At 31.8% G+C, this 25,737-nt stretch overlaps 2 protein-coding genes across 2 annotated transcripts in view; both read left to right on the top strand.

Annotated features, from left to right (window-relative positions):
• LOC124363950 overlaps window positions 1-8,062 on the top strand; it is a 39,086-nt gene extending 31,024 nt beyond the window's left edge. Inside the window, exons 20-25 of the mRNA XM_046819221.1 lie at window positions 582-758; window positions 1,736-1,863; window positions 3,320-3,455; window positions 4,898-5,163; window positions 5,474-5,599; window positions 7,728-8,062. Of these exons, the coding sequence (XP_046675177.1) occupies window positions 582-758; window positions 1,736-1,863; window positions 3,320-3,455; window positions 4,898-5,163; window positions 5,474-5,599; window positions 7,728-7,931 (1,037 nt within the window). The 3' untranslated portion in view covers window positions 7,932-8,062. The remainder of the gene's footprint in view (window positions 1-581; window positions 759-1,735; window positions 1,864-3,319; window positions 3,456-4,897; window positions 5,164-5,473; window positions 5,600-7,727) is intronic.
• Window positions 8,063-20,253: 12,191 nt separating this feature from the next.
• Window positions 20,254-22,884, top strand: LOC124363056. The gene is made up of 3 exons (XM_046818133.1): window positions 20,254-20,470; window positions 20,550-20,682; window positions 22,638-22,884. Exons 1-3 carry the CDS (start codon window positions 20,448-20,450, stop codon window positions 22,815-22,817), a joined length of 336 nt encoding a protein of 111 aa, XP_046674089.1. The 5' UTR covers window positions 20,254-20,447; the 3' UTR covers window positions 22,818-22,884.
• The last annotated feature ends 2,853 nt before the right edge of the window (window positions 22,885-25,737 follow it).

Genomic DNA, 25,737 nt, shown 5'->3' on the forward strand with positions numbered 1-25,737 from the left:
ATCCAGTAGTGCACTTTTCTTGGCTATTAGAAAACCCAGTATTTAAAGAGTTAACACATTCCATTACTCTGCCTGAACAAAAATGCAAAGAACACTCTATGTTTGAACTTCAGATATCTATAGCCAACCAACCGATTAGACTTATCTAGACATGAGGACTCAATTCAAGTACATCAGCATCTCAGTGTCTAATGCACATGTATAATAGTGTTTTTAACAGATCTTATTCTGAATTGATGTTAAATATCTGCCTTGATCTTTTTTGAGTAGTTCGTCTGACACTGGTTTTGTGATTTTCCTCTGGTTCCACTTTGCTGAACTCCATTACTCCCATGTACCTTTGTTTTAAGTCCAGTCTCTCTACTGTTAAGCTGATGAATTTTTCCTACTCGGCTGACGTTTGAAACTATGTTCCAGCTTTCATATTGGAAAATCCTGTGTGGTAAAAATAAAATAAGGGAATAGTGTCTTTCTTACCTAATATTTTTGATAAACTATACTGGTTTGAAATGCTACGCAATGAAACTCAAGTTCAATTAATGTTCCAGTACGAATTCTGTTAATAGCACATTGTGTACTAGGTAAAGAAAGGTCGAGAAGAAGTGAAGTGCAGGAGGAAAGAACCAGCAGCACCAGACCTCGTGTCTACACTCTGGAAGTGAGACTGCTTCACAACTCTTGGCCTCTCAGTCTGGACCAGAGGAAAGCTATGTTGTACTACAAGGAGCATCTCCCTGACATAATACTAAATTCCCAGGGTATGGTCACTGATATTGCTGCTTGTTGTTGCAAAATTATGGAAATTTATCTGTTCATCAATGGAAGACTCATATATAACTTCGAATCTTCTTAATTCGCAAAGGAAAAGTTAACAATGACCTGTATCAAAATCATACCATAAATAAAAATTGGCACATTAATTTAAAATATACGTTGAAATTACATCAAATTAACCAACCAACTGAAGAAATCAATTAGTTGATCATAGATTACAAATTTATCGAAATTTACCGTCATTGTTAGGAATATAGTGGATAAATAAACTTCCTAATGATTTTAAACATTTCTATGGTTTTAAATTATTTAAATCCCACTTAGAAATTATTTAATTCAAGGTGTTTATTACACTATCAAAAGATTTATAAACCAAATTCATGCATTTTAATTAATTTATGTACAAATTAAAAAAAATTATACTGTAATGCATACTACAGTTGTACCTATGAAATAGGTTACAAGTGGCCTTATTTTGTTTATTTTTATGAATTTATTGTACATTCTTTTTGGTCTAAGGAAGAATTATATTGATTTTTAAGGTTAGCAGGTCAAAGAACAGCAACATTGAAAGGACTCTGTAAAGCTAAATATAGCAATAAAAGAATTGTTTTGAGCTGCTGATCTTAAAATTTAACTAATCCTGGATAAACTTACAGTCAGTTTGGTAAAGACTTTCTGTCCAGGATGGCATTCTGTGAAGGCCTTCGATATGCTATTGTATCAGTTCATACAACATCATTGCCTTGTGTACTACTGTAAAAAATGAAGTCAAATCTTCACTTTTCTCAAAAACTGGTTTGCAAACCAATATCGTTTGGGTGACAAATACAATATATTTGTCTGTACAATTGATAAACATTGCTAATTTTGTCCAAAATGGTTAGTTAAGATAACTAAGTAATTTCAAACAAAACTAATCCATTATCAGTGTTGTAATTTATTTATTGGTTTGTTTTAGATGGTAGTATTGAAGAAGAAGATTCACTTATTGAAAGCGAAAGTCTTGTTGACGAGTTAGATTTAGAATTCTTCAGAGAAGTCAATAAACCATCATGGAGTTTAACTCTAGTCGCTGATGAACAAAAGGTATTAAATTTATAGATTTATTTACAGTAATTCCAGTATATGCACAATTTTTGCCAAAGTTATAATTACATGTTTGAAAATTCAAAATTTAATCCCTTTAAGAAAGTGTAGTGTAGGTTAATAGTGCACTATTTATAGTGTTTATATGTAACATAAATTCTCATTTGGAACATAACAAATAATAAGAGTAAAACAATGGCCAAGGAATGTTGTGAGAGATGAAAAAGATTTCAAAATAATTACAGAATAGATAAGGGAATTTCAAGACAAGGCAGCTTGTACTTCATCTGATGGTCTTATTTTCTTAGTAGTTGAAACTTTTTGACTGCCAATATCAACTTTACTATTGAACAAAAGCATAGTTATGGACTTAGAAAGTAAGTCAAAGTGGGTTGGTGGACAGATCTGTGATACGTTGATTTTGTCAGCATGTTTTCTTTGTGAAAACCTCTTCAAAAAAGTGTAACAAAGTAAGTCCAGAACATGTCAAAAATAAAAATATTTTTACCTGGTGTTAATCACAGAATTCTACAATGAGTGAGGCCTTTAAATATTAAGAATTGTGTTAATAGTAAAATGTATATTCGTATTAAAGTGTGTTGATATTTTACAACAATTTTTTTAAACAATGAATAGAATATTCTATTAACCCCTCAACAGTGTTTTTGTACCAAAAAATGTGATGTTTGATGAATTTTTATGAGTGCTTTTTACAGAGAAATGTTTGTAGAGTTTAGTTGTACCTTTTTATGCAAAATAAGTAATTTTTAGCATTTAAAAAAATGTTGGTTACGGTATTTAAAAAAATATATTTTGTACTTGTAATTTTCACTATCTGTGACTGTGTCTACAATCATAAGAAAAATGTGCATAGGATATTTTCATGGTACAATAAACACTAGAAATAAAACCTAAAATTACTATAATACATGTGATCTTCAACAACAACACACTGTAGTAGTTGTCTGTACTGTGCGACTACAATGAACTCAACAAGGTGCAAACGGTCATGGCAGAGGACCAAGGAAGTGGTTAGAAAATGCTATTAGAAAATGCCAGAACAACTTTGCAATGCAGTTGCCATAGAAGTGCTTCCTGCACAATATCATGGCAGACAATGGAATATAACAGCAACAATATAACAATATTAATATGACATGTAACACATATGTATTAATATGTCATTATTAGCATACTTTTTACGCAATCGCTATGAACGTAATATTGCACCAAAACCTTTGAAGGGATTAAAAATGTCCATAATAAAATTATGGCTTATTGATATATGATTTAAATTTTCTCAAATATGTTCTTTAGTGTACAACTGTGAAATTTCATAGAAATTGTAATAAACTATTTACTAGAGGTAGTGATTTCTTGTAATTAGTGTAATGTCTGTAAAAAAGCAAGTAAATAAATGCTTGTTTGTAAAATAATAACCCCAGAATGTCACTAGGTGATGCCAGTGAGGCTTCGAGAGGATATGACTCTCTTTGACCAGCTTCGTGAGCTCCAGTCCAAGTGGAAAGAGGAAGGCAAAGACGCTGAACTGTGCCAACAACTTAGGCAGGACTTTCTCACTCAGATTGCAGGTAAAATGGATTAATATTCTTTATACAATATCAAATTACATTTCAGTAGTTGGAATAAAAAAAAACTGACTACCTATTTTGAGTCCAACTGTGAGGGAACTAACAGTTGTATTCTCTTTTGAGTGTTTATTTATGTGTTCAGTAAAATATGAAAAAGGGCATATTTTGGTGCCAATGTTGAAAATGTATCCTTTAAAATAGATAGTTTGAAAGGAGAGTTACTGATATTTGATATCATTGAGTTTGACAAGAAAACATGAAACACATTTCGAGGAATGTTAAAAGTTGCACTCAAACTCTACACACTTTATACTCCACACAAAAGCTTCTTCTATTCTATTCTAAATGGTGTGGCAAAATCTGAAAGATTGAGTTTCTTGTCTTATGAGGAGGAAGTTTCTACCATACATTGACAGGGTGTTTTCATATTTGTTTTGTGGTTTAGAAAGGAAGTGGGACTTCCGCACACTAAAGATACCCTCCCTTGCTCCTTTCAGAATAAGGACTAGCTGGTAGGTTACTTCCTACCTTACTTCCTATCTTTTAACCTTTGTTGATTGTTTGCTTCTTACCTGATATATTCTGGCTTTTCCTTCTAAGGATCACTGTTATCATCTTAGAGATCAACTACCAGGAGTTTATTCTCTCCATAATGTTTCTTGTGAGGGCTCCCTGTGAAAAAGTGATTTCCTAACTTTGTCAAAATTGGAACATTTCCACTTTGTGAAAATTGGAATTTCTGTTGCCACTATTTCCTCATAAATGATAGGTGAAGTTTGGGGAAAATATCTCTACAACCGAATACAATGTTTCTTGATCATTGTAGGAAATTAGCATCCAAATAGTTTTTATTTGTGAGCTCTTGCCCTTACATCTTCACGCAAGCTACTGGGGATTCCCTTCTACCTAAGTTGCGTAGTCCTCAAAAATTTTTCTTTCTAGATTTCTTCTTGCATTAGTTAGAGCTAATTTTATGTCTTCAGGAGCTAAATCTATGTATATCAATTTTTTCCCTTAAGATTTCTTTCTGTTCCAAGATACCTTACTTTTGTGCTGCTTAACAATGAAAGATGTCTAATATTCCTAAGATTTGTACACTAATGCCTCTACCACCTTTAGAAAAGGACATTTTGGGTGGGAAATATATTTTTACACTAGAGGTTGGAGTACAAATATTTACACAGATGTTTTTAATTTTAACGATACATAAAATTTAAATATAACTCATCTTCCCAAAATAAATGCAAGAGATTACTTTAAGACCCACACCACCGAAGTGAGGCCAGATATAAATATGTTTTCAATGCCTATGGCAGTAAACAAGGATGGTTAGGTAATCACTTTTAAATATTTTGATGCCATTCATTTATGGGAGCAAATAAGACAAGTGGGTAACGTAAGGATAGCTAAACAGCTAAGTGTAACATGTGATGTGTATGAAGGTGCTGAAGAAGACATGTCAGAGGAAGCTATGTTTCACCTGAAACCTAATAAGACAGAAGAGCTAACACAGCTACTAGGACGATGCTCTAGCATCCGCTCACTCGCCAGAAGTGTTCCCAGCGATTTGAGACACTTCCATGACTTCCTCAAGTTCTCAAGACAGTCAGAGGATAAAATGAGCAGGATTTCTTTGTCCAGTCAAATCTCCATCTCCTTACATCCTTTAACTCCTAAACCCTCTCTGCCTCTAGAGTCATCATCGGTGGTAAGTACTACTGTGTAGAGTAGTAGGATAGATATGACTGATCACTGATCAGTACTATTCAATAACGTACAAGCTTTTGCTGTGTATATATTTGTATGCTTTCTCGTACATATTGAGTGCCCCTCCATTTTTTTTTTTCATCCCAACTTGTAACATATAGAAAAATAACCGATTGTTTAGAGAGTTTTTATTAGTAGATCAGCCAGGCTTATTTTGAGATAAATAAGGCTCTGGCTGACATGAGGACAAACAACGTGGTACTGTGTGGTTTGTTTTATTATAAATATCACTGTAACTTATCTGCTCATAGGTATCAGGAGAGCAGAAATTGGAAGATTCCATCAAGGAGGAATCACTGAAGATAGACCACAGAGACATGTTGGTACAGCAAGCTGGGATAAATAAGGCTCTGGCTGACTTGAGAGCAAAGAATTTGGTACTATGTTACTTATTTTATGCAGTCTGGTTTCTAGTTTTAACTAGTTATATTTTGAATTTATAGTTAATGGAGCTGGAAGTAGGATAATGGTCAAAATCTTATTTTTTGAGTATTTATTTTAAATGTATAGGGCTTAATTAAATATATTTTAGCATGGATACGATTCTTGTGTATAAGACATAATGTTGTGAGTTATAAATTGTTTTGTGTCGCAACTATTTATGATTGGAAAACATAGGTACAGGAACAGGTACTCTACATAATTTAAAACAATTCCTGGCCCTTTGATATAGAGATTTAGCAGATTAATGATTTCATGAGATAAATGTTGTCAATTCCTCTTTTTTGACATCAAACATGTCAGTTTATATTTGATGAGTGTACAATTAATTGATGGAATAATAGGCATAAATAAAAAAAAATGACTGTGGATCATTAAAAAAAGAAATAACAATTTAGCGATATTTGAAGCAAAATATCATCTGTGGACTTAAATATTATTTATATAGAAATTACAATGAGTTCTGTTATAGTGCATCTATGGGATTGGCTGAGTGTCTGCTATTTAAGTCATTCAGAAGGTTAACACAATTTCTCTTTAGCCTATTGGGGGATGTAAAAATGTATTTTCTGTACGTTTGTATGTCTGTCCGCATGTCATTTTCAAGAATGAAATGAACAATAAACTTGAAAAATTTCCATGCAGCCCCAGCAAAGACGTGGTGTAGTGTACTCCTGCCTTGTAGAGATAATATTAATAATGGTCATAATAACATAAAATAGGAACATTAGTGAAATATATATGTATAAAAAACTATTAAAATCGTGTATGTATGAGTATGAAATCTATAAAATATGTTTAAAGGTTCAAATCACCTCAATATACGTTCATTTTCTTATAAACCGTACTTATTTTAATAGTTCACATAAATACTGTAATAGAATTAAAAAAGTATATTGTCTAAATAAGTCATTGTTAAAACAAACACACTTACTGCTTACTAACTCTGAGGTAGATGTAGCCTGTTAACATATGGAGATCTCCAGCTATAGCAGATAAGTGTGAATTGAGAGGGGAAAAAGCGGGAGTAATAAATATATCCCTGTGGTCTCAATGCAACATATAGTGTTGGGTTTATTTAATCGTTCCCGTAACAGTACTGGTGCAGAGCACTGTAATGGCAAGCAATCGTTGCAGCGGTCACATTGTCTCACCAGTTCCAATGTAACCTTTTACTTTTTGTTGTCACATTTCCGTAAATGCTACGGTTATGGAGTATTGCAACAAGTTAGTTTCAGTTCTATTGACCCACCTCTTTTATCTGACTTGGAAGGTCATCAAAACTCACAATCAAATTTATTAGAACATTTCTAATTTATGTATTTGAATTGTGCTTCATCTAGATGAGTGGGGATGAATTAATCTCATATTATTCTTTTTAGAGTAGGTTACAGTTTGTGATCCATAGCACTACCATAACAGATATTCCTGTGATAACTGACAATAACATTCTCCTAGAATGATCAGTAGCATCCACCTTCTTCTACCATACTGACATTTGCTTTTAGTGCATGTTTAAGTTTTTTAATCTATTGTTTTTGTATGTAACGTAATATGTAATATTGTGTTATGTAATAGGATGCACAGATTGTGGAAGTATTGTTGTATCTATATTGTTTAATTAACAACAACCCATTGTGAGTGGTAAGGCAGAGATTCGTCTTAAGTTTTTACACAAGTAGACAGTGGAAATGGCTCCCTATAAGTTCAAAAAAGACGTTTTTATGAAAAAACTTAACTATTCTTGTATGTATTGTATGTAACTATAAAAAAATTATATAACCTAATGTACTAAACTTTGAGTATAAGTAAATTTCTTTTGTTGTATAAAAAATTAAAATTATCTGTTACAGTAAAGGTAATGTTAAATTGAAAGGTGCACCTCCCCCCTGAACAATCAATACTAAAACCACCTGTTAAGCAGATGCATTTCAGAATAGACATTACAACACTTCTTTGTTTCTCTTGTATCTATGGAGTACTTTTTATAAGCAATGTTGCAGTCAAATCATGTAAATGATAGAATGGAAATAGCAATTAATTGTATGTAATAAATGTCTTCAGGAACGTTTACAAGACGTTTTCGAGCAAACGGCTCTTCTGAGAACACAACTGATCAGCGAGATTAAAGCTGCAAAGGAGGCTGACTTAAAAAAACAAAAAGAAGAGAAAGCAAAAAGTAAAAAATCTCAAGATAAGTCACCTGATAAGAAGACAAAAGGACAGGATTTGGATAAATCTAAGTCTAAAAAGAGTAAAGGAAAATAGCCAAGTAAATATAAGCTTATTTTCTTTATAACGTTTATAAAGATGTTTTGTTCATAACGATTTTATGTATATGATTTATATGATTTACTCTGTTTTGTTGTATTTGTTTTCGTTATTATAAAATTGTTGATAGTCTATTGGTATAAGTTATTCAAAAAATAAGTTTTGAATATTGTTTATTGAATAATGTTATTTAACACAAATAAATAATTTAATTTCATTATGAAATGCAGTTGTGTACTTTATGTTTTAATAAACCAGTACAGCAGTAACTAAACTGACCTGGATTAGTGCTTTTCCTGACAGTAACTTTACTGCTCTTTGACCTTTTCACCTCAAAAACAATGGATTTATTTGACAAAGAAGAACTTATTTTATCAAATTTCAAGTCCCTAGGATATTTCTATCAAGAGTTATTGTTACTAGTTGATAGGAAAATCAGCAGGCTTACCTTGAAAACTAACTTTTAGAGTCCACAAAACATGCAGTACACAAAACATGCAGTACACAAAACATACAGTATACAAAACATGCAGTACACAAAACATGCAGTATACAAAACATGCAGTATACAAAACATGCAGTATACAACACATGCAGTATACAAAACATGCAGTACACTGAACATGCAGCATACAAAACATGACGTACACACCAGGGAAGGTAAAAGAATACGTACCTGCTTAAATTCTTTTCATGTACTACTTATTCTGTTGTCAAATTATTTGTTACAATAATGCCAGTAGATGGTTTTTTTGTGTGTATTGTATTCTTATGTAATAAAATACAAATTTACTTCATTTAACACGATTTTATGGTTTTACATGGAGATAAAATATAATATGAACCATATTCTCAAAGATTCCATATTAATAAAAAAAATTATGGTTGCCTGTAAAGTCGGTTTTACGGGGGAAGATTTTACGTGACAACGTCTTTTTCTTGGTAGAATATTTATTGATATGAATATTATTAAATTGCACAATAGGAACAAGGAATTGAATGAAAATAAGAATTGCACAAATTTTAACTATAGAAATATATTTTGTTTACTAAAACATTGTACATAATTTGAAATTAATTAAAATTTGTTATTGTAAATGGTAAAGTTGAATAAAAAATTTACTAAAATTGGAATTTGAAATTCTTGCTAAACACAGTTAACACGTTCGCTACCAACCGGCACATATATGTGCCGGTAGGTCCATCAAGATAGACCACCATTGTGTGAGTTGGGCACTTCTCACAGACCAGCTCAAAGTAGTGTGGTCATTACCGTAGCCCAAGAGTACTAATTTGTTCAAATCAATTTATATATCATTTTATAGCCTTAGGCAAACGTATAACTTGATTCCACATCCCTTTTTTACGTTGTATACATTTTGGCTAGTGGCACATATATGTGCCGGTCGGTCTGTAGCAAAAAATTAGGCTTAGGCTAAACCTCAAATATAAACTTTTTCTAGTTGAAAGTCAAGTAAAAATTGCCATAACTGTGTTAGGACACATTGGGAAAATAATAAAAACTAGTGTTGACATGGTAGTTATGTGTATTGTACAAACTAAAACAAGATCTTTGGATAAACACTTTGGAAATAGCAGAATATGTTATTAAAAAAACTCAAACAAATGTCTCTTATTTATAAACTCCATTTATGTAATGAGCTACATTTTTATCTTTGACATAAAACAGTTAGGAAATAAAAATGTCTTAGGTAACACACATTTTGTTTTAGTTTTTCACTTGTGAAATTCATTGAAACACTCTGGCATGCATAGTCCGAATTTATTGTCCTTTTCATCTGTGCAGCTGGAACATGTGAAGAAAGTTGTTTTCCGCTTTTTCTGTCTTATTCTACAAACATGACACCGTAGCCTCTTGTTCAATTTGACTGGGTCATGGCTTTTTTGACCTGAGACCTTGAACTGCACCAAGGAAGAAATTGTGAACATACCGAGAGACCAAGCGGCACAAATATGTGCCAGACATCCCTGTAGACCGATATGAAAGAATGAAGTCGAAAGAATAGACCGATCGTTACCACAGCCTTTTATTTAATAATACTACACTGGCACAAATATGTACCGTCGGTCCACTGGAACTGTACCGAGCGGCACAAATATGTGCCATCGGTCTATAAGAATCAACTAGCCGGCACATATGTGTGCCAGCCGGTCCATATTAACGAAAAAGTTTTTACATTTCGGTAGCGAATGTGTTAAATTCTAACTCCGCGCGTGGTGATTGGTCGGTTTAGTTCGTTTGTTTGGTCGCACTGTTATGACAGGTTAGAGGTTATAATTTGTTATTTTAAATGTTTGACTAGCAATACGCGCTGTTTCTTCTCAATCGACTGAATTACGATTGATTGCAGAGTGATTTAAACTAATAATTTACTTAACACTATCAACATTTGTCAATAGTATGACATAACCTATAAACTCAGTTTCTCAACTTTTGTGTCAATCTAACAATTAATCAATCAATCATAGTTTACGATAATGAAATATCAGTGTACAATTATTTACCTTTATTGTTGTAGTTGTTGTAAATGACGAATCTAAGCACTCCACGTTTTCACGAATAAACATAGTTATCTGCTTTATCCCGTGCGGCGGACCCACAGTTATCTGCTTTATCCCGTGCGGCGGACCCACAGTTATCTGCTTTATCCCGTGCGGATCCCGTGCGGCGGACCCACTGGACGGGCATCGTAACGTTACCGGGCGTTACACTTTTTCATGAGTGACTCCGAGCCGCAACCTAATTTAAGACGTTGTCACGTCAAAAAATATGATTGCTCTTTATATCATGTTACAATGATGTAATTTAATTGTCTATTACATTTGCATATGTACGTGGTAATAACATTAGGTCAGACTATGTGCTGAGGAGATTGATAGTGGTTTTATACCATGTTTTTAGATGCTTTCTTTATTTCTCAATAAGTAATAAAAACACCACATTATAATACAGTACATTTATAATATATATTATAAAATTTGTATCACAACAGTAGTAAAAGCAGCAGCAAAATCTAAAACCTAACGTAAAACTGTAACAAAACTTGAATGATTATTTGTAAGATCATAAAATCAGAGACGTAAACCATGCCAAAGCCTGTATTTGAGTGCCAAGTGTAGGCTGTGGTTTACACGTTGTTATGGTTGTTACCAAATATAAATGTAAACGACGATGTCAGCGCCCTATTTTAAAGCCAATAAAGCATTTTACGGTCTGCCGCCATAAAACGGTTCTGGAAAGTATCAAACGAAGAACACTCAACCTTAAATATTTCAGTTATAAAGAAGCCACCTTTGTCGATTTTTTATTCTTTTTTTTACCAAATTTTATAGTTTTATACAACTACTTAAAGTAGATCTCTAAATTTAATATTTCTTGTGTTTTTTTTTATGAGATGAAAATAAAACTGCATTCCATAACAGCTGGAAAGGACCTGATGTAAATCTAATCACATCTTCCCCGTATTTGTTCCACAACCTACCTTCCCTGGACATAGTTAATGGTCCTCATTGTTGACACTGAACCGGACTCACATGGACATATATAAAGGGGCTCAAACCCGCCCCCCAAATTTTGAAAAACACATTAAAATTGCACCTATAGTTTGGTTTAAGCTAGAACACATTTATGAGATCTTAAATCTCGAAAATTTCCAATGGGAAGATTCTGGACCTCTATTTTTGGAGGGTAAACAACCCTCCAAAAATTCCAAAAATTCATGGATGGTTTTTCAATATACTTCCTAAACCATCTAGTGAGTCATCCCACCAAATTACATATATATAAAAGCAAAACTTGATTTTATTGTAGACATGTTATTTGTTTTCAAAGCTTGTATGTGTTCTTTAAACCTTTTATTAAAATTTCTTCCAGTTTGACCAATATAATAGCTTTCACAGTCACTACAGTTAATTTTGTATACTCCAGATTGTTTGTATAATTCCTGTTTGTCATCATTTTGGTTCACTTTGTTTTCAATAAGTTTAAATGTATTATTTCTTGTTTGGTGACTGATGGAGAATTTGGAATTTTGAAAGGTTTTTCGAACAGCTTTGCTTAATTTAGTATTGAATGGTACACATATATATTTCTGAATTTCTGTAGTATTAGGATTAGGTAGTATTTTGTTGGTTTTATTGATTTTTCTTGTTTTTTCCCTAATAATTTTGTCTACAATTTGGGATTGATATCCATTTTTGACAGCTAGGTATTTTATTATTTTAATTTCTTTATTTTTATTCTCATCACTCATTGGTACGTATATTTAACAATCTGTTTATCATTGAGTGAAATGCTTCTAATTTGTATTTCCAAGGATGGTTAGGGGATGATGGTATTAGAAGATCTGTTTGGGTTGTTTTTCTATAAATTCCAAAGGAGTGATTTCCATTAAGATTAGAAATACTTATATCAAGAAAGTTAATTTTGACTTTTTGGATTTCTTTAGAAAACTTAATTGTTGGTGATATAGAATTGAGAAATGTTAAAAAGTGTTCTGCCTGGTTCTAATCTCTATTGAAAAGACATAATATATCATCCACATAATATCTAAACCAATTATGCTGTTTGATCCAGCATAATAATTTTCCAACTGGATCAAACATTTGCAGTGATGTGACACATACTCAGACATTAATTTTGTCTACAAGCAATTATGGCCATAGCAAATTAAAGTTTTATTTTATTTTTTTTAATGAAATGCATTTCTGTTTGTGTATTTTGGGAGGTTATGTTGATTGCTACAATTAATTTTGATGTTTGGTGGTAGAAAATATATCTCTATATGTATTGAAAATGTTCACCAATTAAAGCTGTAGTAAATAATTTTGCAAAAAGACTTTCCACAACAAAAATAAGTTTACAACTTTAAACAATGAAATGATCAACTTTCTCTCATATTAATCAAAGCTGTCAATCTGTCATCAGGAATACTCATCAGGAATAAATTATTTTGTCTTTAAATGGATTAGTGTCACTCATTATTTTGTTCTTTTCTAAATGTTGCATATATATTTGCAAGAAGGCCTGAAAGAGGAGATCCCATTGCCAACCCATCTTCTTGTTTGTAAAAGTCCTTATTGTATTGAAAATAATTTTGATTAACAGTTGATTTTGTCAATAAAAAGATTTTTAAAAGGGTTTTAGTTACTTTCATTACATTAATATATATATATGTACAGGGTGTACATAAAGTCCTGCACGGGTATAATATTTTCTGAACGATAACAGATAAAGAAACAAGATTTGGTACATCAATACTACACCTAAAAATCTACTTTTTGAAGGAACTATCAGTTTTCTGTAATATCATGGGGACGTCCCACAAGGAGTCAGAAGGAAATCTTAAATAGGAGCATAGGTCAATATGGACATCATTTTAAAGGGCTTATCTAGCAGAGTTTAATGCCGCAAACCGCACTCAAAAAGATTGATCCAGTACAAAATGGCGGCTGTTCAAAGATTTTACTTGGTTACATTTTATTAGTAGCCATAACCCCAGTAAAGCAAAACTGCAACCAAACGAATACTGCAGCTAACTACTACATTATGCTTGTCAGTTGTACAGAAGTGAATTATGACATTAGTTATCCTCAAGGGTTACAAATTTGGTCCTAATATATTGATAACGGGGAAAACCTGATAACAGTAACAATTAGAAATCTCAGCGAACTATGACGATCGGAAACACTTCCTGTTTTCATAAAGTGTTGAACAGTTCTCCCTACAGTTGTTCTAGAAATTGGCTGCCTCTCGTGAAAGTAGTCATTAAATAAATGGCATGCTTCCTCGTATGATCGTCTGTTATTTCCCCAACCATCATAAGAAGTGTTATACGTTCACGTTCGTCAAGCGACATAGTGTAGTTGAGAACTACAAGCAATACGACAAACTCTTTTGTACTAAATCGCACTGATAAAATGGATGGACAGCACTACTAAAACAAGAAAACTAGAATAGCCTACTATGAATAGACTGGCTAATAGGAAAGTCCTAACTGCGACCCAAAGATAAGAGATTTCTAATTGTTACTGTTATCAGGTTTTCCCCGTTATCAATATATTAGGACCAAATCTGTAACCCTTGAGGATAACTAATGTCATAATTCACTTCTGTACAACTGACAAGCATAATGTAGTAGTTAGCTGCAGTATTCGTTTGGTTGCAGTTTTGCTTTACTGGAGTTATGGCTACTAATAAAATGTAACCAAGTAAAATCTTTGAACAGCCGCCATTTTGTACTGGATCAATCTTTTTGAGTGCGGTTTGCGGCATTAAACTCTGCTAGATAAGCCCTTTAAAATGATGTCCATATTGACCTATGCTCCTATTTAAGATTTCCTTCTGACTCCTTGTGGGACGTCCCCATGATATTACAGAAAACTGATAGTTCCTTCAAAAAGTAGATTTTTAGGTGTAGTATTGATGTACCAAATCTTGTTTCTTTATCTGTTATCGTTCAGAAAATATTATACCCGTGCAGGACTTTATGTACACCCTGTATATATATATATATATATATATAGATAACCCTATAAGTGGAGTTAATAACATAATATATATATGTATTTACATAACATAACAAGTTTAATGTAAATAAACGTCGTTTGACAGGTATTTGGTCTTCCGATCATATGTTAGTTTGCTTATTTAAACGCATATGTGACAGGTACGGCCAAATACAAAATAATTGAATCGGTATATATATATACTATTTCACTTATTGAAATGAAAAACGAAGATTACAAGGCTTCTATATATTTCGTGGGATTTAATACCCACATCTTCAGGAAGCATAATATAAATGAAGAAAACAAGAAACAAGAAACACAACAAATAAAATAACCAAAAATGTAAATATGCAACTAAAACATTCAAAACCCCAGCTGATATATCATTAATGGCACAGATGGAAATTTGGAAAAGTTAAAATTATCTTAAATTTAGACCATTTGGGTATTTTGATTTTAAAAGTAATTGATGTGCTTGTTCCAGATTTTTTAATTTTAATCTATTTAAATTTCCTTCATGACAAGGGAAGACCTTATTAATTCCTTTAAGGTTATAACATTCTTCAATTTTGTCTTTTTTGTGCTCAGCAGCATGTTTGGCTAATGGCTTCTCCTTGTCTTTATGGAAAATATCAAATCTGTGCCCTGTTATTCTGACTCTAAAGTGGTTAGATGTTTGTCCAATGTACTGTTTGTCACAAAATTTACAATTAATTTGTTAAATTACATTCTTAGAGTCACAGTTTACTTTGCCAATGATGGGATAAGTTAAACCTGTTACGTTACTTTTGAATTCCCTAGAGTTTTTCATACATTGTACATACAGGTTGGACAAGTTTGTTTTTCAAATTTGGAGGTTTTCGAAATATTACTCTAGGTGCTTTAGCCATAAAAGTTTGGGTATCTGGAGAGGAAAGTAGGACATTATGGGCAATTTTCATAATACTGTTAATTTTGTGTAGTCCAGGAAAAAACTGTGTAATAAACTTTGGTTGTGTTTTATAATTGAAGCTTGCTGGATGTTTTGGTTTGTTTATTTGATTTTTTTAAATTTTGTCTGGGTAATTTAAATGTTTAAAAGTGTTGCTTAATTTTTCAATGTAATTTAGGAAGTCTATATCATTGCTGCAATATATATATATATATATATATATATATATATATATATATATACATATATATATATATATATATATATATATATATATATATATATATATATATATATACAATTCATTTCCCTAAATGAACCCTCCTTGTGATATGTCAATGGAAAGTGATCTCCTTTTCTATTTGAAATTGTTGAACAATAACAAAGAGTGGAATCCTCACATAACATTATTTTTTTTCTTAAGTATTTAATACTTAAGTCCTAGGGTAATAGAACAATGTTGGTGTAAAACTCTAACTGTTGTGTACAATAAGTTCAACTTTTCAAGCTCTTGCTAAAGCACAAAATAAATGATTACATATAATTATCAATGGTAATTGAAATTACAACATTATGAACAAGAACTACTTAGTATGGTATGAGAGTGTGTTTAATGACATAGAGTGTGTTCTTTAGTTTAATTATGAGGCAACAGCCCCTGGGAATTAATTAAGCAGCTGATCATGTTGGGTGTAATTGCTCATTTCATTGGATGGCTCAAAGTTATATTTTGTATTTTTACATAAACACTAAATAATAACAAGTTGTATTTTAAGAGAACAACCAAAAACTAATTGAAAATACATTCTTCTGTATACAAGATTTAAGGCATCCTATTATTAAATATAACAATACTGTAATTTAAAAAGTTTTATTACTGAATTAAAAAAAAAAAAAAACAGAAAAAATCACTTCTCAATTTATTTAGATTATTCAGTGATGTTTGTTTTGCTGAATTTACAAACATCAGCTACGAAAGCTACTATGTTCAAATTCTATATTCCATTTACTCTCCTGTCATATTATTAGATGGTAAAGCCATAACCAACATGTTCTGAGTATTAAAATAATAATTATTTATTCCAATTCTACATAGGTTTCCTTTCCATATACAAATATTTTATATCCACATTTGGGTTTTGATCCAGTCAAAATGTGTATGTTTTTACAAAAAATAAAGTATATATATATATATATATATATATATATATATATATATATGCTTAAAGTAAACAAAAAGTCATATTCTAAATAAGTACTAGGAACCATATAAAATACAAAAGTAAAAATAATGGCTTGTTTAAAGTTCTGGTCTAGATAAAAGGAAGAGATGTATTTTCTACATTTATAAATTAATAAGGCATATACAGAAAAAGGATTATGTAAAAGTTTGGGGAAACCATTAACTATCCACCAAACCCCAACTTTGCCAAAGCAAGAAATACTTGTAGAAACTTATCAAGAGGTATAGGCATTACATTTTTCTCCTCAAAAATAAAAACTTTATTGAATTACTTTTCAAAAAAATTCAAGTAGTCTTTTTCAAATCCATAGGATAAACGTTGTTTTAAATTTGGTTGGGGGTGGTTTTAGAACAAAAGGGTTTGAAACTGTTGATAATGAAACACCAATTGCAAAATGAGGTTTCTTTTTGAACATTCCAGATGGTGATAAGTCAAACAAGTTTGGTCTTCAATGATTGTATATTTAGCTACTTCTTGTCTAGTTATAATCACTAATCTAAGAAAATATAAAACTAAACTAAACGTTAATAAACGTGCATGTTTACCGTTGTATGGTTATCATGCAAAAACACGAGTTTATGAGTCAGTCACAATTTACTCAATATCATCTTTTTGTTAATATACGTCATAGAGTAAAAAATTGATATTCGTTAATAAATTATTGCTGTCAATAATTTTTTATGAATTATTCTACTTAGGATTTGAGTAACAGTTTATGAAAATATATTTCATCAATGCTAAAGATTGTTGCCAGTTGATGTTGTGTAGTTGCACACTATCTAACGGTAAACTAAAGATGCAGTGAGTATAATACAGTAAGTAAGAGTATAATACAGAAATGTATTAAACATGCTGCACTAAGATAATGATAAATAATAATCAACATTTTAAATTCAAGTAATTAAAATTAGGTCATTAATAGAAAATTAAAATGGATTAAAACTCTAAATAAAAGATAATTACTATGGTATGAGATGCTATCTATGTGTCACCGCATAGAACTATCTTCCCCGCACAAAACATATATAAGGTAATGGATATTTTTGTATTCTATTTTAAAGTAAAATATTTAGAAAACAGATCAAGACAGTATATTAGCCAACAGTATGATAATTAATAAATTAAAACATGTTTAAATTGATATTGTACAATAATATTTTGTAGGATCAAATTAGTTTTGAAACTAAGATAATATTGCTAAGAAGCCATTTTGCATTGTATGAAGATTGATTTGAAACAAATTACTCAAAGCTGATGTTCCGTTAGGAACAAAGTACGAGGTGAATGAAAAAGGATTTAGAACATCAATTAATTTCTGGAATTTAAGAAGAGTTTAAAGGCAAGTGCTGGTCAACCATCTTTAAAAGGAAATGCGATAACTCAATTTTGGATTATTTTGGGTGTTGAATGGTTTAGAACTCAGCACCTGAATTGTTCATTATTGTCTTTTGAATAAAGAAAGCAATAACATTTATTTATGGAAAAAAGAATGTATTATACCAAATCATGTAAATAGAAACATATGTATCTCTAGCGATGGAGCAATCAGAAGCTGGGAATGCTTTGCTGCCATCGCCTATGGGATGGTTGAACAGTGCTAGTGACAGTAAAAATATGAAAGGTTCATTTTTGTCAAGTTTACGAGAGAGGTTTGACCATTATGAAATGCTGAGCATGGAGCTGTGTAAAAGTAAGGCTGCCATCTCTGATCTTTAGAATTTAAAAGGGCAAATGAGAGAGAAATTTTTCATGACAAATCAGGCAATGATAATGATGTTGCCAGACTCGATAGGAGACAGGAGATGATTGTTAATACATTTTAAGTCATAATTGACAACATATCTGTGAGCTATACAAGAGATGAAAAATGGATTTCCAGCATAATTAAGTCTTTGGTGTCTTATACAAACTGTTTACTTAGACACATTAAGAAATAGAGCTTCCGTTTTGATAGAAAAGTATTCCGCTGGCCTTGCCTAATATCTTGGAAAAGAACTTGTTCATTTTAAGGCATTTGCAGAGCCACTTAATCAAAATGTTACAGAGTACTATGCGAAGAGTAATGATATGCAAAGTGAATTCTTGAAACTCATTAAGCAACAACTGACAATTCTTTTCCCTAACATAGATGTAGCTTTAAAAATTTACTATCCATGATATAAAAAATGCCTCTGGTGAAAGGACATTCAGTTTAGAGTTAAGAACTATCTCTGAAATTAGACTGAAGTTGCTAGATTGTCAAGCTTGACTAGTTTCAATGCAAATGCAGAAATGATATCTGCCATCAACTTCGATGAGGTATTAGAGAATTTTCATAAAAGAAAGTAAGAAAAACTCATGTGTTAAGCACTTACATTAATTGTTTTGCTATATACTGATGATTTTGATTTTCTAATTGATTGATTATTAAACTTATTAATCTACTTTCTCATAAATGTGTTTCTCATAACCAATAAAAATGTCTTTCATATGAATTATGAATTCTTTTATTTTTGTCACCTTTATGTAGATTGTTTTTTTGCGAAACTCATAAAAAAGTTTGTGTATTTTCACAAATATTTTGGGCCTATGGGTCTAAGAAAGGTAAATCCGCCACAGGTCTCACTGTAGATAAACTTAAATGAAAGATGAGTTTTGGTCTTGGAATGAAATCCACCGAAAGGCATGAAGAAGTCTGAGTTTATTCTCTATTAACATTAAAACAAGAGACTGGGCTGGATATAATAGCTATAGGGAGGACCTGACAAGCTCCTCTCCATTGTTCCCATTGTTATAATGAACGTCTATATGGATGGTAAGCTAAATGTAACGAAATTATTTGTAGGAAAATTATAGTGACATGATTATTGAACCAGCAAAATAGGAGTTCCTATTACTTTAATTTTTTTGTTTATCGATTTATACATTAATAGAGATATTGTACCTATAAACGCAGTGCAATAGATTGAACTGAATAAGTTTCATATATATTTCATAATCCGATAGTTTTTAACTTTTAATATACTGTAAATAATTTATTTGCATGTTTAATCTATATATTGGATTGCTCTATCAAATAATGTGCAACTACAACAAGCATCTTGTTTAACTAAACACATGCTTTATTGGTTTGTTGAACAATATTTAGTTTACAAATAATATTTTACGAGTATTCGCTGACCCAGGTATGAGAGAATCCAAGTGTTCTATTTCTATTTGGCCAGGATCCAATGCTTGTATCTTCGCCTCACAAAATAAAGGACTTGTTCATTTATTTATTAATTTCCCAATACAGCTTGTCGGAATGACAACAATTACAAGCTTACTGGAACACAAAGGGACGATTCTCCAGCATTTCCGGTGAAACGAATAGCTTTTTATTCGGTTCTGCTCTCTTACTGCACTTAATCGATTGACTATTAGCAAAAACTGCTGTAGGCTATACCGGAAATGGGTGGTCTGAAACAAGGATTATTACGTTGAGCTCCAATGGTTATATATTTTTATAAACCATTAGTTTTATCTAGCATTTATAAGTCCATAGCTTTTTATTTATTACTCTATGATATAATCAGCTGTTTCAAAACTAAAAATATAATGGATCTTTTGTTTTTTCTGAGATTGATTTCAAAATGTAAACATTAGTGTTATTGTTGACGATAAAAGATTAAAATAATGTTACGGTAGTTTATGGTTAATTTATTCCTGATCAGACATACCCGAATAAAAAATCAACGTACTTAAACTATTTTATATTAACTAATGTATTTTATTTACTTTTGGCCTGCATAACTTATACCGTCAATACATTATAGAATATTATACAAAATGATGGCGAAAGTATTCTTCAGGTAAGCTCTATTTGAAAAGTGATATAGTAAAATTTAAGCTTTACAAAATTCACAGTTTTGTGTAATGCATTATTTTTAGGTTAGGATACAAGTTATCCATTCTCGGAGGATCTTGGTACTACTCGGCACGAGCCGGTCTTTGGGGAGAAGCCACGCAGACAGAGCAGTTGTACAATCAGGTTTGCCAACTGGCTAGCCTCGATACGCGAGATGTAAGTTATATCATGTCTCGAGAATTAATATTATATAATATAAATTGAAAAATTATTCGTTCAAACTTCATTTTATAATATTATGTTAAAAGAATCTTCCGTACCATGTCTTTAAAATATACATGTCACATATTTTTTTATGATTTTAGACATTTAACCCTAGGCCCTTTGTATGTTAAAGCCATTGTTTCAGTACGGTATATTTATTTATCTTTTCACGGTTTATTCATATAAATGCGGTAGATTAGGTGATATTTCCATTAAAGAAATATGTAAAAAATGATAGTTGTATGAATATTCTCGTTGTTTTGATAAAACAGTGAAAAGAATAACTTAAATATCACATTAAGTCTGGCAAACTGTTGAATCAGTATTTTTATATTTCTTTTTAGTACATTCTAATAACAAGTAAACATTCCTAACAGTACTTGAAGAATATTATAGGCAGGTTAGAGAATTCTGCCTAATTCATTATCTCTATATAACGTTGGAAGAGCTTATCTATATATATAAAAATGAAACTGTTCGTGTGTAACAGCATCACTCACAAAGGGCTGGACGGATTCGCCTAATTTTTTTTTTAATTTGTTCGTCTTGATCTGTAGAAGGTTATAGGATACTTTTTATCCCTTTCCCGATTCAGGATTCCGCCCCACTGGTTACAGAAATACCCGTAAGAAATGCATTGCAGCAAACATATGTTATTAAGTGAAAGAGTCTTTTCAAATTTTTAATCAGCTGTTCTTTGTAAACATATATAATGCGACAAAAAATATATTTATATATAAATTTCTTTACACTTATAGTTTTAAAGCATAGAGTAAGCTTAAGAGAAACGACAAATTTTGTTTAAACTGTTTCTGCAATCATAATATATAAAAATGAATGTTTGTGTGTTTGTCCTTTATAGACTCAGAAACTATTGGACCGATCACTATGAAAATTTGTATTTTTCTATGTAGAAGGTTTATACGCAATGCCCATTGATGTAACTAACCACCAGGCTGTACTGCAAGATATAAAAGTTATCAAAGCGCCTGCACATTATAAACTGCAATTACAACACAGTAGTTACGTATATTAAAATATCCAAACACTATTTGAAGGCAAAGAAATATACGGGCAAAGCTTAAGAGACGCGTGCGAAGCCGCGGGAAACAGCTAGTTAGTTTTATTGTAAATTGAAAAGGGCACCACCGTTATAGTAATAGAATAAAACGTTAACTGCTACATGTTAAGGTTGTGGTGAACCAGCTTAGCCGTATAAACACTTCTCCAGTGTAGCACTATGTACAAGTAAAGGGTTCAACCACTTTCAAACTGGAAACCATAGGGTAATAGTATGATGGGAAAGGTGGAATTGGTGAGGTCAGAGAGCCAACGGACGGTATCCGGATCAACTATTGGAAGCCACTATTTTTGGAACATTTTTCCTTACCAAAAATAAGTGTCACCCCGAACTTTTGATGAAAAAAGAAAAACATTACCCGAGATAGTACCTAAATTCAAGCTCAGATCACATAAGCGCTCATAAATGTCGACTTTAACTTCTTATATATCTTATATTATATTAGCCTAATGACATTTAGTAGATAGGGACAGAGTGGCTGGCTCCAACATACGAGATTTTTGGGAGGTAGGCCTAGAAAACAAGAACCGGTTGTCATGATGACATGTAATTTTCATAGTAAGTAAAATAAAATCTGTTATTTCACATAATGTAATCTTTTATGTCTTCGGTAAGACAGACTGTTAAAAAAAATAGTGGCCTCTAGAGAACTGTGTATCCAACTTATATTTCCCTTCCATCAATCTAGGAATTGTTTTAAATATCCGAACACCCACCCTTAACATTCAGCCGGACGGGGTAATCTCTCTTTCGCAATCATCCATCATTAATTTTATTTATTGTTTATGAATACAATGATTGAACCTTGTAAATATGTTTACATCAGGTGCATGGGCAATCAAGAGGACCAGACATGCTACAGACTGTTATGAAGGGTTGGAACTACGGTGTTCTTGTAAGCACTGATCTTTTGATTCACTTGCCCCCACGTCTCGGCGAGTGGGTCTACAGCAGATACGAGCAACCGCAAGGTTCATCCACCTTTGAGCCGTACATAATAGGTTAATTCATCGAGGCCCTTAATTATATAATTGGTGTTATTTAACAAATAAAGCTTCCAATGTATAAATCGATTTGAATAATTCATAATGCCTTTAAGTTTTATTCTTAAACGAAATATGCTTGATTGCACCGCAGATTACTATATTTTAGACTAATATGACACGTTAAGTTTTTTTATTGTTAATTATAGGGGAGGCAATAAAACTACGTTTGTTGGGGCTAAAGTATGTGGTCGGATTATACAATTTTAGAACAGTGTATGGTAAAAGTTAAAATTGTGTCTGAAAAGTTTATAGTAATGTATAGAAATAGTTAAAAATAGTGTTTGACAGCGGTTGAGCCCGCATTATCCTACTGGTCCACATATAGGGCACTCTGGTATTGTGTGTTAACTGTCTTTGATCACCATGGTCACAGTACTACTACAGAGAGAAGCAAGTTAGAGTTGGCTTGCAAATGTTATACTCATTATTTAGTTTGTCCAACATTTGCAGTTATTTTTAGATGAAACCCTTATGCTTAGTAGAAAAAGCATACAAGTACAAACTAGCGAAACTTAGAAAAAATGGAACACAAAAGTCTTACTCATATACTGCTCACAGCGCGATCGTACGGTCAGACCTAGTAAATACCACTGTAAGCTAATTAAAATATAATTTCTATCATACAAATTTAAATTAATTAAAAAAAAATAATATTATTAATTCGTTAAAGTTAAAAGACGTATGCTTTGCCGTGGAGTCTCAAATTAGACATACTACAAATAAATGATCAAAACAGGGGTTTCTTTGTAGGATCAATATTTAGGATAATCATTAATGTATTTGTCTATTCCAAACTAAATGAAACCATTGTACCTCTACGTTTATATTTTATCACGTGTTCTAATTAATATTACGGAAATAAATGTGTGAATTAAAAAGTGTAAACCAATAGTTTTGCTTCAAATAAAACACACGAGGAATGATGCAAACTTAACCATTTTCGTTAGTAAGCACTGAGCAGCAGAATTTGGTTTAAGGAAGTATCAAAATTATTTCATCCTTGGTCTGCATCACATGTGTTCCTCACATATATGGATTAGATCCGTATTTGGTTTGTGCCATGAAGGCTATTTTTGGCATTGAACGTTTCATTGAACGGTTTCTTGAAAAGATTTTCTATAAAAGATCATTTGTCCCCCTAGAAGATTGGTTTCTGATACTTGTTGGGTTATCTTACAAGGGCTGTAGTAGTCACATGCCGACTTAAGACGCCAACGGTTTCTGTGACTGACGTTTCAATTATTGGATCTAACGAGCTTTCATAGCGGCGTCACAGCGGCGGCAGATGTTATTGTGCAGTTACTTCCTTACTCGCGAACCGCTACAATATCACAACAATAACATTTTGAAATATCAACAGATGGTCAAAATAATTGTGTGTAGTTAAAAGTATACACATTCGATGGTGAATGAAGAAATGAAAATTATTTCCCACCTAATGAAAATTGAATTTACAGTATTTCCACCTAAAACAGTTAATAGAAAATAGTAAATTAGATTTATACAGTGTGTATAGATAATTCCTTAGAATACTATGTAATTGTCATCGTTCTATATCGTTTAGTAATGAAAAAACATACTCACTATAAACATGACAACTTAGAAATGAAAGCCTTCATAAAAAGAGATTCATCGTTCATATTTTATACTGTTTGCACAACGTTGTATGCTATCCAAACATGGGTTATATCGGGATTGCACTTTATCCTCGAGGAATATATATTATATTATCTATATTTCAGTATATGTAATTGATTTTGTATGGGTACGTTTAACTTACAAATCAAATCAAATCATTTATTGTCAGGACACTACAATAGTGTATAACAACGTCAACAAGTTATAACATGTGAAACAAGTTAAAGAAGCACACTATTACTAGCATTGTAAAATTTATTTACACTATATATACACTTCTTAAGCAACATGTTTTTATGGAGGTTTCAAACCTAGGCCTAGATAATTTTTTTATATGTTCAGGTAAAGCATTGTACCTGAAGCTACTTTGCGTGCTTGTGTATTTACACTTCATCAGCAACAGATCATTCCTATTTCTCGTAAAATAGTTATGGTTATCACTAAGGCTAACAAGGTCATTCAAGTTATCTTTAACATACATCAAAACACTTAATACATAAACAGATGGCAGGGTTAAAATATTAAACTTTGCAAACCAAGCTTTACAGTGATCTCTGTTAGGTACACCAGCAATCAATCTAACAGCCCTTTTTGCAGAATAAAAAGTTTTGTTACGTACAGTGTATTACCCCATAAGGTGATTCCATAAGTGATAAAGCTATGAACATAAGCATAGTATACAAACAATAAATAATTTGTTGAAATTGTACCCTTTAATGCCCTAATTAAGAAAACACCTTTAGCAACTCGAGAGGCTATATAGTTAATATGATCATGCCACTTGAGATTCGACTGAACATATATTCCAAGAAACTTAACACTATTATCGTTACTTCTACTGTACAAATTGAGAGGTAGGTCTTGAACCTTTTCAATGTTTATGCAAAGTTTATTTGCAGAACACCAATCCAAGACAGTAGAATTCTTATCGCTAAGTTTATTTACACTGTCCAAGGCTTATTCAGCACTAACCAATAGCCCCAAGTCATCTGCAAAGAGATAAGTATTTACATAGCTGTAATTTAGATTTCCTGGGAGGTCATGTATATAAAGAATAAATAATGTTGGCCCCAGTATTGAGCCTTGCGGCACTCCAAAGTTAACAGGTTTAGTTACTGAATATGAGCCATTTAAATATAACATTGTGACCTATTTGTCAAATAAGAGTTCAAAAGATCTAAAGCTAATTGATTAAAACCATAAAATTTCAGTTTATTGACTAGAATACTATGTTCAACAGTA

This window comes from Homalodisca vitripennis, chromosome 5, assembly GCF_021130785.1.
Source record: "Homalodisca vitripennis isolate AUS2020 chromosome 5, UT_GWSS_2.1, whole genome shotgun sequence".
NCBI lineage: Eukaryota > Metazoa > Arthropoda > Insecta > Hemiptera > Cicadellidae > Homalodisca > Homalodisca vitripennis.

Coding starts and splice junctions, on each gene's coding strand:
- LOC124363056 (XM_046818133.1), top strand. CDS start 20,448: ATGATGGCGAAAGTATTCTTCAG. Junction 20,471..20,549: donor ATGGCGAAAGTATTCTTCAG/GTAAGCTCTATT, acceptor CATTATTTTTAG/GTTAGGATACAAGTTATCCA. Junction 20,683..22,637: donor CTAGCCTCGATACGCGAGAT/GTAAGTTATATC, acceptor TGTTTACATCAG/GTGCATGGGCAATCAAGAGG.